The 12268-nt window shown below is 41.8% G+C and overlaps 2 protein-coding genes across 5 annotated transcripts in view; one reads left to right on the top strand and one right to left on the bottom strand.

The window, feature by feature from the left end:
* Window positions 1-6674: 6674 nt before the first annotated feature.
* On the top strand, window positions 6675-10739 carry tma16 (translation machinery associated 16 homolog). The gene is made up of 7 exons (XM_085458979.1): window positions 6675-6758; window positions 6844-6947; window positions 7234-7271; window positions 7371-7455; window positions 9531-9679; window positions 9780-9822; window positions 10026-10739. Exons 1-7 carry the CDS (start codon window positions 6756-6758, stop codon window positions 10213-10215), a joined length of 612 nt encoding a protein of 203 aa, XP_085315105.1. The 5' UTR covers window positions 6675-6755; the 3' UTR covers window positions 10216-10739.
* Window positions 10365-12268, bottom strand: part of LOC146707573 (uncharacterized) — a 29916-nt gene continuing 28012 nt past the window's right edge. For all 4 annotated transcript variants that reach the window (XM_085458975.1, XM_085458978.1, XM_085458976.1 and 1 more), the window contains one exon: window positions 10365-12206. In XM_085458975.1, the coding sequence (XP_085315101.1) occupies window positions 11890-12206 (317 nt within the window). In that variant the 3' untranslated portion in view covers window positions 10365-11889. The remainder of the gene's footprint in view (window positions 12207-12268) is intronic.

The raw sequence follows: 12268 nt of genomic DNA, 5'->3' as shown, positions 1-12268 counted from the left end.
TCTGCTGTGGGGATTTTAGGCATGCTACTTGAAAATAGTCAGGTACAACTGGACTGAAAATGAGTGAAAAGGCAGCCAGTGTCAAAATAAAGACCTTCAGAAAGCCTGGAGAACTAATGCTCAAGAACACTTTAAAAATGACAAGGAAGTTTGGCTACTTGGAAATAAAATATATACAGATATTAGGGTTGGCACAAGATCTTTGCACAGTACCTCAAATGGTACAAAAACAGGAAAACTTATGATCTCTATTTGTTTCACACAATCAATACAAGGACTTTACTGAGAATAGCCCGCAAGCTTCTGGCACTGAGCAAACTGAAGCTAAATAATGTTTCTGCTGAAGAATCGTTGTTTTGTGATCCTTTTCTGTGAGAAAGGAGCCATCGTGTTCACATGTGTCTAATCATCCGTGACTAGCGTCTCTTCCACAGAAGCGTTTACGTATACCATGAGTCATACCATCAGTGCCACTCTGTTTTTCACTTCAGTATTTCTGTTTCTGTTAATAATTCTATTTCACTATTTTATAGAAATAAGATTGCATGTGTTGTTACTTTTTCTAAAAGAAAAATCTCTGGTGGAGACTGAATGTGTTTTGTAACGTCTATAAGCAATCTGTGGTTCCACCCAAGAGTCCATTTGACTTCAAAATATTTCACAATAGGCCACATAAGCAGAAAAACAAAACTCCACCTCAGGGATCTACAACAGAGACAGCTGCGTCCATAATTTGTTGGACAAACGTTTTTGTAGTTTCGCCTCTGGGGCGAGTTGAGACCAGTTAGGTTTGCCTGAAAAGATCAGATATGATGATGGGGAACAAGACTCTGTGTGCCTGCAATGCATTCATTTTCAAAATATATTTCAGTCCATAGGTTTTTGGATAAACATAGTTTTGGTTGTTTTGTCTCAGCTCAACAACACCACGATGAAAAAAAACAACTTCAACATATCTAACCAAATTAAAAAAACACTGTCAAAGAGGAGGGCATATCACTGTCAAAGTATAACCAGGCTTTCTGATACAAACATTTGGATTAGCAGAAAACAGTGAAATCATGCACAAATGCTTTTTCTACCATAATAGCCCCATGAGTGGGAGGCTCAGAAAAACTGCCCTGGGGACCCTCAAGAGGGAAATCCAGCCATGATGATGACTGTGGATGAGTGAACAGTGAACTAAGTAATTCACAACATGTAAAAGTCTGAACAAAAAGTGCAGTAGTACTATCAGAAAAAGTACACTTTAAAATCTGATTGTGTGATATAACAAATTAAGAACTAGTGATTATATGTACATGCAGACATTTAATGATAGCTGCAATAGTTGATAGTTTTGTGTATTCATTGGTTTGAATGTTTTTACATTTTTCAGTTTGGTTTCAATTAGTTTACAAATACAACACATTTAAAGGTTGTTGAATTTTTAATAAAATCAATATAATATTTACATTTGATACTGATTTTAACTGGTAAGTCACACAATAGTTGTCCTGGGTTTAGTTGTGTATTATGTAAGGTGTCAGTCTCTGTCTAACAGAATCAAAACCTCCTATGTATGTGTGCCACAGGATCCCAGACAGAATCAGTGTCTTTCTTCTGGCCGAGTTCAAATAAAAAACGCCACATAAGCCCTGTGTCACGAAAATGGACACCAGGTATGAAATACAACAGCAAACACCCAACCCTCCACCTCCTCCTCCTGTTCCTGCTGGACCATCCGCCTCCCCTCAGCTAGCAGCAATGAATCATACTGGAGAATCTTTCCTGGGATCAGCTCCATCTCTGTTTCAGGAGCAAGCTCCATTGATGGTCACTCCCATTATCCCGGTGGAAGCTCACCTCCTCACTCAGCCAGGAACTGATGGCCAGGTGAGACAGCCAGAGGTGGTGGCAGGTGTTTACTGATAAAGGTGCTTAAAACTGTCAGATACTTCAGGTCAGATGAAAGAAAAATTGTTTTTCTGCTGCCACCTTCCTTGTATTTTACCTTTGTATAACTGTGGTGTGAAGCTTTGCTGATCAGTAAACTTAATCACTGCCTGTAATTATAATTCCAAAAATAAGTGAGGAGCGCAAAGTGAAGCTATGTATAAATGTAGTTTTATGCACATGTTCTCCTCCCACTGATCACTTTGTGTTGTTCATGCAATCTTCTTTGAATCTGGTGAAGATTAAATTACCAAAGTTTGAATTTGTCCACACGTACATGTTTCTGTGGCGCTTATCATTATTAGCCTCTGTGTGCTCTTACTCTGTGTTTTATCCCTGTAGAAAACGACCGCGTCAATCCCATCAGGATGACGGACGCCCTTCTATTAAGAAGCCACCAAATGCCTTCATGGTCTATCTGAAAGAGCAGAGGCCAAAGGTGGTGGCTGAATTGAACATGAGTGGGAGTGCAGCTGTGAATGCAGTTGCGGGAGCGAGAGTAAGTGTGTAACTAACTCTACATACATTTATGGATCTGTTCGTGTTTTGTGCTCGTGTTTATGCATGTGTACCAGCTGTCCTGTAGTAATGTGTAGTAACAGTGTAGCTGTGCATTTGTATATGCTGACAGTGTGTTCCTGTGCTCTTCTGTCCACAGTGGAAGTTGCTCTCAAAAGATGAGCAGGCGAAATATTTCGATCGGGCGGAGACAGAAAGATGGCGTCACACAAACGAGCATCCACAGCGGTCCACCAAAGACAACTACGTATGTCCAAAGTGCCAGCATTCATACATGTGCCTGTGACTGCACTGAATGATGAAACATTCACATCGGAGAGTTTGTATCAGCTCGTGAAAATTCTAATGTGTTTGTTTTTAGGGCAAAAAGAGGAAGAGAGTCAGAAATCGGAGCTGTACCACCGGTGAGAGACTATTTCTGGGAATCATGGCGTTTCCTTCGATACATCCGACCTATCCTTCAAATTCGGGGAAATGAAGGAGCGTTTGTCGGCCGCATTTGGAGCAGCCTTCGAATTGGGACAGCCTTCAGCACCTGGCTGTGACATAATCGGCCTTCAATTGCAGCCTTCGAAGGTAGTAGCCCCTGAATTGGGGCATAGTTAAAGATAGCCTTCCTGAAAAAATTCATTAGTGTGTTTAACAAAGGCTTGAACTTGTGACACAGCATCACATAAACTCATCACCTTTTGTCAAAGTAACAGTTGCTGACTGGCTAAGGAAGCAGGCAGGGAGAAGAATCTGTATCCCTCCATGAGAGAGAGGAAGGGATCACAGCTGGTGAGTTTCTATTGTCGCACAAAAGGACATTTTATTGACACCTGTTCTTTGCGGTTAACCAACATCCAGCAGTCATAGTAGGGATAACGGCAGGCAAAATTAATCAAGCATCCCTACATAGACTTCTGCTCAGCGCTAAATTCACCTCTCAGATAGTTTCCCATTCACTTCGAGCACTCATAGATTCCAAAGACAAACACATTTTGGGGCTCAAACCAAAGCCATCAAGCTCAATATTCCTTTGGGGGAGCTGCCAGAAACACTTCACTTATCCACATTAGTATCTACATTCCAGATATCACCCATCCTACAGAAGTGGTAGCTCTCATTATCAGCCAACCACTCCAAACATATTGAGATGCATCTCTTTGAAGCCCCTGGTATTAGGACACCCTTCATTAAGCAACCACAATCCTCACGTGGAACAAAAGCTCTTCTTCTGGTTCAAGCAACGATTGCTGTGACTATTTAAGTCACAGCAATCGTTGTCAGTCCTGCGTGCTGCACAACAACATTCAATATTTAGTATTTACTGTTAGCTAGATTAATGCGATGGTGCTGTGTTTATTATGTCGCCCTCGTTTTTGCTTTTTCTCTCAACAGGTGATCTGGGAGATTTGTTTCCTTTTTAAGTGTCCTTTCTCACTGTCCCCCTTCATCTTTCTTTCTCTCTTTCCTATCCCCCAGCCATGTCTGTAACAATTGAAAATAAAATGAAATAAATAATAACAACAAAGGTTGATCAAATGGACCAAAAAAGCAAGGCCGTGATGATCCACTTGGCAAAGTAAATCCGTTGGGCATCTTTGTTGGCTTTCAGACATCAGTTCTAACAGCTACAACAACAACAGACAGGTCCCTTTGCTGTTGCATTGATATTTCGAGGTTTGAACAACATTACTGTTAAAAATAAATACCCATTACATCTGTTTTTCTCTGTTTGTTTTTTTGTTTTTGTTTTTTGTTTTTTTTTTAAAGTGGATTTATGCAATACTTGTAATCTTGTTCATATCAGTCAAGGAGATGGATAGAAAACAACATTCAAAACCCAACTTGCTCATTTTGAATACTTAGTAATGCCATTCTGACGCACCAACAACTCTGATATTGGTAAATGACATCATCTGAGACTTTCTGAACTAGTTTGTGTTTACCTTTCTTGAAAAGATCTGGATCTTTTCCAGGAACCTCTCTGAGAGTCAGTCTGTCATTCGTCAGGTTTTCCATCACTTACTGGAGAACAAATTGTATGTGAAAAGTGAGAAGTTTAAATTTTAATCCTTACTCTATCTTGTCCCTTGGCTGTGTCGTCAAATGATCAAATTAGCACAGACCCCAGCCAGAGTCCAGGGAGTTATGGACTTGCCCTGAACCAGCTACCAGAAAACATTTTCAGTGTTTCCTTGGCCTTGCCAATTTCTACCGTAAGCTCATCCGTAAACACAATAAGATTGTACTGCCACTAATGTCAGGGCTCAGTTGCCAGCAATGAGAAAACGGACTTGGCAGAGAAACTGTGGCTCAAGAGTTGGCTGACTGGGGCACTGAAACAGAGCGAAAAGAGAGTCAAGGTGGTTCTGAGAAGTGCGAGCAAAGTCCAGGTGAAATGTCTAAAGTCTTACCTATTTGCAGGTAGAGTGAGCTGGAGGGGAAGGTCTTGGTTGGAGTGGTTGTGGTCTTGGTGGGTCCAGTGAGGATTGATCCTGAGGTTCCAAGCAGTGAAAGGGGGGCAGGCAGGTGTGGATGGATATCATTCAGTGAGATATTACTGGCTTTGATGGAGCAGAAGTGACCAGCATCCAGGTTGGAGAAATTATGGTAAGATGGAGAGAGTATGTCCATAAACTGACAGAGAAGACAAGAGAAGGTACTATGGCACTATGATTAACACAGGATACAAGTAGCTGCAAACTAACATAGGTTAGCAGACATTCTGGCAAGGGTTAGTTGTAAGCGCTGGTCTTAAGTACTGCCGGTCTAATCAGCTCCAGCTGGAAGCCCTGGGAGGAGTGATGATGACCCAGAGGAGCAGCGCCAGGCACTACGGAAAAACACTAACTCACCCAGACCAAGCAGGAAACCACTCTCACCTCTCCAAAGTTTCCAATCGGCTGGCATGAATCTGCTCAGAAGGCTTTCAAGAGACTTAAGGAACTGTTTTATCACATCTGTGTGTGTGTAATAAATCTGCAAGCGTAGGAGATATTAATGGTTGAAAAGTCTTGACGTCTTGCTCAAATCACTGAATTTACACACAAGTCATCAGTTTCACATCACTCAGCTTTTAAATTGGCTGTTTCTTTACACCCGACTTTTGCAATACTTCTCCCACAGCAGATCTGTGCAGCAGTTTGTACTTGTGTGGAGAGAGTAGTCTATAATTGAGAGCTCATTAACCCAAGTCAGACTCAATGCTCAGCAAGTACCACCAGGTGTCTTACTCTTAATGGAGTATTATCCTAGTATATTATTATTTTATATAAGTAAATGAATTCTCCCGTCACTACTGACAGAGAAAAAAGACTGTGGCAGAAAGGCATCCCACCTTATTAACTGTGACTAGGCTTGGGAGACAGAGCTATTCATACATGGTTAGTCTGCTTACTCACATTTCATAAATGCTTTAGTGTGATAAAACTTACATCGACCATATTTTTCTATTCTATAAAAATCCACGAATGCAGATGCAAAATTACAAAAACAAACACACAAAAAAAGTATAACTGTCCAAAAACTTATGGGCCTGCCTGTAGCTCCAAAATGAGTGCATTTCAGGCAGACGGAGGCTCGCTCCTCTCCTCATATCCAATCTTTTCAATGAAGCCTGCAGTGCAGGGGGAGTCCGACTGGTCTCAACTGGTCCCACTAATGCCGCTGCATTCATTCAGCACCCGTGTGGACATGAATGTTGATATTATAATTTCCTCTTCTCTACAGATACTTATTCCTGAGTCAAGGAGTAGCACCTAAATCTTGCCAAACACAGATATAGATCAAATCAAGTACACTTGTTTTCTCAACAATAAACGTAATATCAGTATTGGAGTGAAGCAGATCCAAATGTCTGGGTTTTACTTAAAAAATGGATAAGAAGGAGAATAAAGCACCATCCTTTATCATTTTAATTTTATTCATGGAGTGATTACTTTGTGTAATTTAGCTACAGAATTTGTAATGTATCCATATTTATTGTGCAGTCTGTTTCAGTGTTTACATTTCTTTAATTATAAAAACATGAAGAGGAAAAATTCATTAATTTTCATTAATTTCTTATTATATATACGTGTGTGTGTGTGTGTGTGTGTGTGTGTGTGTGTGTGTGTGTGTATAAATTTCTCAATTTATTTTTGATCGCATCTTAAAATTGTATTATTATTAGTAGCAGTAGTAGTAGAGGTATCTCATTAAGTTGGAGGAACCTCTCTAGTTTCCCCGCACGACGTCCGGATTTAATTTGAAGACGGACCACTTCCGGTCCAGCTGTCAACAGACCCCGCAGCACACGTGTTTCCACAGTTAAAATGGTGAGTATGTTGAACTGTGGGGTTTTCTGTTTGTGTAGCGTTAATAAAAGGCCTCTAAATGATCGGAGCTCGTCGTGTTTTTTAGCCGAAGATTCAGAGGGGAAAACCTGCGGAGAAAGTGGTTCATCCGTACAGCCGGAAGGCAGCTTATATGGCCCGAGAGGAGTGCAGACTTAGGAGGAAAGAGAGGTTTGTAGATGGCCGCAGAGATCAGCTCACCTTAACGAATCAATAGCATGTTGTTAGCCTCACATTTGAGCATTGTGTTAAACTCTTGCCATGTCTCCGCCTCCGCGCTGCGAGTCTGCAGATGCAAATACGAGCGTGGCTCCAGGGACATGTTATTAAATGTAACTTGGGCTGATTGAGACACTTCATCCTGCCTTGACAGTTTTCTTTAACCTCTTGTGTGAAGTAAACAGCGTCTGTGTGATGATTTAAAGGAGGTTTAACTGGTTTCTTTCTGATGCTGCAGGCAAAAGACTGAGAAAGCTACTCGTCTAAGCAACATTGGTGAGAGCAAGCTTTTCGTTCATGTTATTGCAAGAGCAAAAAAGAAAAAGGTGTTTACTGATGTTTTCTTTCCTTTTTTTCTTGTATCTCCAATCACAGGTGAGAAGCTCTTGTGGTTTCAGAGTGAGCTGGATCCAGCTAAGGCGACTTACACAAAAAAAGACGCCTGCGACATCATTGAGAGGTTTGGCTCTGGGCTTATGTTCATTTTGAATTTGGAGTACATTATTTTTCATTTGGAAGTGCACAAACAAAAAGAGAGAGAGAGCCCGTACATGCATTAAACTGTGAGCCCATCAGCCAGTCTGTGAGCTGCCCCAGTCTCTGGTGAGAGTGGTTCATGTTTTCAGGGCTGAGACTTCATCATCCATCAGCTGGCCATTGTTTACAAAACGCTACATGTCATCAGACAGCAGGTGATGATTTCATTTGGGCAAATAGAGCCTAGGGCTGCCACAAACGATTATTTTGATAGTCGACTAGTCACCGATTATTTTTGTGATTAGTCGACTAATCAGATCATCATCCATTGGACGTAAAACTACAGCTTATTGCACCAGCAGCATCTGCTCTTATATAACTATCATTAGCTTACAGCTTTAAGTGTTTAAGGTATGTGCTAACTAAAAATAAAGACAAGATGATAGTTTATTAAATTTTAATGAAATTTGCAGATTGTCTCGGAGAAGTTTAATAAACTCCTTTCTATCTAAAATATAACAGGACACTGGAGTAAATTCTGGAGCATCTCACACTTCTGATAATCAGCTGTCTGCTTGACGTTTATTCAGCTGTGTAAAAACTATAACTTTAATCTCAGCCAAACCGATTTACTCAGGAACAAATAAAATACTAAAAAAAGCCAAACAATAACATTTTTAAGTTATCTCAGTGACTTATATATGTTTAACCTGAGTAGCGAAAGACGGCGGTGGGTTTGAAAACGATTTCGGTGTTCTCACAGGCTCTAGTGAGCCTTGCCCCCGGCTAGCTATCCAGCTATTCGCTAACAGACGTCTCCGAAAACGTCGGCGCGCTTTTGAAAATATGTGGTGTCTTGATAAACTGAGCAGATATTTGAGGTTTACACAGCTACATTCTTGCCTGAAAATATGTTAAACGTTTATTTTGTGACCCAGAAAGAGTAATATTAAAACTAATTAGCTGCCGCCATTGTTGGAAACTGAGCTGGGCTGCGCTATGAATTCTGGGACAGAGCTACTTCTTCTTCGGGGTGTAACGGCAGCTGGCATCCTTGTACATGCAGCGGTGCCATCTTCTGTTTCAGTCCGTTATTACACTCTTAAATCTTACTACTTATTCCTGCGTCTTTTGTGATCTTACAAAGCTTCAAACGACGCATCGACTATTAAATCAGTCGTCGACAATTTTGATAGTCGACGTAATCGTGGCAGCCCTAATACAGCCCTCGTTTTATTCTCCAGCCTGCATGAACCCAACCCCCTCTACCATGATTGGTCGGTTCCACTCCGACTATAAACAGAAACCATCACCTTCAACAATCACAACCAAAAGTTTGAGCCGTGGCGTTAATTTTGTGCAGTTTTTATTCGAATGTATTCCTTTTTATGTGAAACGAAGATACAGATCAATCATATGTGTGTTTTATGAGTTTCAGAGTCTTTTGTGGTCACATAAATAACAGTTTAAGCAAGGAATTTACAGCACTGACTTTTCTTCATAACTTCTGCAGTTCTCTATGGTGTGCTGGATATCCATGTCAGGGGAAAATCCTGATTGTGTTCCCAAGTCGATCAGTTTGTCGCCAATAAAAACATCTTAAAAGACCAGCTTCTTTTATCGCTCCCAGAACAGTTTGGTGACAATCTTTGCATTTTCCAGCACAAAGGAGCACCGTGTCCCGAGGAAAAAATGGTAATTAAGCGGCCTGAAGATCATCAAATTAACTACCTAGATCCTAATGCCACCATAATCTAGTTACAGTCCTTGAACGTGAACAAGCAGAACCCCAGAAACTGTGATGAACCTGGAGCACTGATGAGCCAGGAATGAATCGCAATCAGTCAGGATTTTGCCCGGACACTGATATCCAGCACACCACAAAGAACTGCAGATCTCATGAAGAAGGTGGTTAAATACTGTAAACATTGACTTTATGCATAAATTATATTTTTCCCCCAATGAAAGTGTTTTAAACTCATGAAATACTTGTATATGTATCCTAAAATAAAATGAAGCAACAAAGTGTATGAACAGTAGTATGTTTTCTGTCTTCAGATACCTCCACAGATTTGACTCTGAACTTGAGCAGATTGAACTCATGAATGGGATCAAAGGTCGGCAGGGTCGTCTCCATGGCGCCAGAGAGGCCGTAATCAAACAGACCATCGAGCGAGAGCGGGCACAGTTTGAGGGTGTCGGTTTCGGTGAGTCCTCGTTTTTAAAAAAAAGAAATAAAAAAGAAACGAGTAATTTATAGACACCTCTGGCTGTAAAACTGTCTGATCCTCTGCTGCGGTGTTTCAGAAATCCCCGACATCATCAACGGAAAACATCTGAAGACCTTTAGGTGAGTGGACGAGCTTTAATGAGCTAAACTCAACCTCTTGTTTCTCTTTGTTTGAGAAGATGTTATAATTATTCAGCTTCCATCATTTCACGGATTGGCTGATCAGCTGATAAAAGTGCATACATGGACTCTTAAGTCTGAACTTGAAATGATTCGATTTTGAAGACTGGTCATTAGTATTGTTGCATTTTTAAATTTTGCAGAGAGTGGACTGGGGACCTGAAGAAACTTCCGAATATTAAACTGCGCAAGGTCTCGAACAAAAGTTTAGAGTCAAAGAAGGAAGGAGAGGAGAAACACGAGGGCGAGGAGAATCAGGAGAATGATGATAATGAGGAAGATGGAAGCGATTTGGACAGTGAGCAAATGGATGAGATTTCAGACTCCCACTGAGACTCTTCATGTTGGACCTGCTGGAGTATTAAGACTTTCAGCACACTTAATGTGATGTGTGAGAAAATGCTGCTGCTATTCCTGGACCGTCCACGAGATGGTGCTACAGCCTCAAATAGCAAAGTCAGATTTTTTTTTTCCCAGTCTGAACTCCTGCTAAAAGTTTCTCAGTAACTTCACACCAGCCTTTCAGAGGTTTCTACATTCATCATTTATTGCACAAACAAATATGCGTTTCATGTAACCAGAATGCTCTGTTTTATTTAGAAAATAGCGGTTGCGGTGGGTTTAAGACACAGAGGAAACTGTATTTTCTGTGAGGTGAGAAACCAAATCGAGACTATAAAAGTGGTCATGTGTGAGTAACAGTCGCTTTGAGTAGGCCGACTTTGTGTTGGTTCGAATCAAGAGAAATGCTCATAATCTAATGTAAAAACATGAATGGGGGGAAACCATGAAAGCTCTAGTTACATCGACATATAAATAAAGGTTGTCCAGCTCAGGACCTCCGAAGCTGCAAACGACTGGGCTACTGTAGACTTTCTATTTTAACAAATAATCTGACGATAACTTTCAGACTATTACGTTTTTAGATCTCCGACTGAGCTAAAGGTTCAGTTTACGGTCTGTTTCTCTACTTATAACATCTGACTCTTTGGTGTCTGAAGACCTGATTGTCCAAAAGGAGAGTAAAGGTCTCAGTATGCTTCAGAGCTTGTCACACAGGCCCGATCAGGCAGGTTTAAAACAAACTCAAGCGATTGTATTTTTTTATCCTGCCTCACTCTCACTTTTGACAACTTTTCCAAATTCATTAAAAACTTTTGAGTAGTGTGTCTGCGGGTCATAGATCTGCACTTCATGTAAAGTGATTGGTCCATATGTTTTTTTCAAAAATACGACAGCAGCTCAACTTCTAAATGGAGAAGTCTCAGTGAACACCAGGGGCACAGATGTGTTACAGATCTCAGAGTCAGCACCGTGGCTGCAGTGACTGAATCTGGAGCGTTTCAGAGTAGCCCTTATCTGCTACAATGTTGCATCTCTGATTCTACAATTCATGCGAGGATTCAGCTGGGCCAATCAGGACTGTGTAGGCTCTCTTCTGGGACTTCCCAGCTCTCAGCAAGAGCAGCAGCAAGTCCCCCTCACAGAACAGTGGCAGCATCAGTGAAAGCAGGTCAGAGAAGCTGGGTGGTAAAAGCTGAAGCAGCTTATTAATTGTCCCGCCTTGTGGATGTGTGACAGTGTCAGCTGATGTGGGGACTGATTACGAGTCATATGCGTGATTCATTTGAAACATACTGAGACCTTTGATGAGCATCTGCAGAGTGTTCACATCTTTAACTCATATCAGTGCAGGTTGAGAAAGTGCATACTGGGATAAAATAGTGTCGGTAAACCACAAAACACGGTCTTTACGAGCGTTCTGTGCCGATGGCTTTGTTTCTGTCCTCTCTCCACACTCTGCCCCTCTTCTTTTCTTCGTGAAGCCCTTCTGACCCCAACTTTTCTGGATCACCGAAGGACTGGATCAGTTCGTTTGTCCAACAGCACCCACTGGAGTTGAGAACAACATTACAACACTGCACAAGTCCAAATCTCACTGTGCTCATTGACATTACCATGAGCAGAGTGGGATTAGGGACTGTTCTCGGAGCAGGAGGAGATGAGTCAAACAGGGTTTTGCGCCGGCGCCACGGCAGCCTCCACTGACGTGTCAGAGTCCATCGGAGCTGCCGGAGCTGGGGCCTGGCTGACCGGCACCTCCACGGTTTCATGCCTGCCATTGGCGATGGTGCTTTTCCGGGCCTGGGGGTTGTGCAGGTCCTTCTCAGGACAGTTCTGCACAGTGATGATGCGATTGAAGGCCTTGAGGCGGCGCCACAGCTGCAGGTAGACTTTACACTGGATGTACATAAAGATGAGGCCACCCGTGAAGCCAATGGCCACCACAATCAGCTTAGTCCAGAAGGGCCACTCCAGCACACCTGAAAGGACACCGACACACACACAGCAGCTGTTAGTGCCCCTCGCAGACGTGTGAGGGGTC

This window comes from Copadichromis virginalis, linkage group LG6 (genome assembly GCF_057382275.1).
Source record: "Copadichromis virginalis isolate Kocher_CV1m ecotype Utaka linkage group LG6, C_Virginalis_male_GT1.1, whole genome shotgun sequence".
Lineage (NCBI taxonomy): Eukaryota > Metazoa > Chordata > Actinopteri > Cichliformes > Cichlidae > Copadichromis > Copadichromis virginalis.
Note: the sequence above shows the minus strand (reverse complement) of the source record. Positions and strands in the feature narration are given on the sequence as shown.

Coding starts and splice junctions, on each gene's coding strand:
- tma16 (XM_085458979.1), top strand. Junction 6,948..7,233: donor AGACTTAGGAGGAAAGAGAG/GTTTGTAGATGG, acceptor CTGATGCTGCAG/GCAAAAGACTGAGAAAGCTA. Junction 7,272..7,370: donor TACTCGTCTAAGCAACATTG/GTGAGAGCAAGC, acceptor CTCCAATCACAG/GTGAGAAGCTCTTGTGGTTT.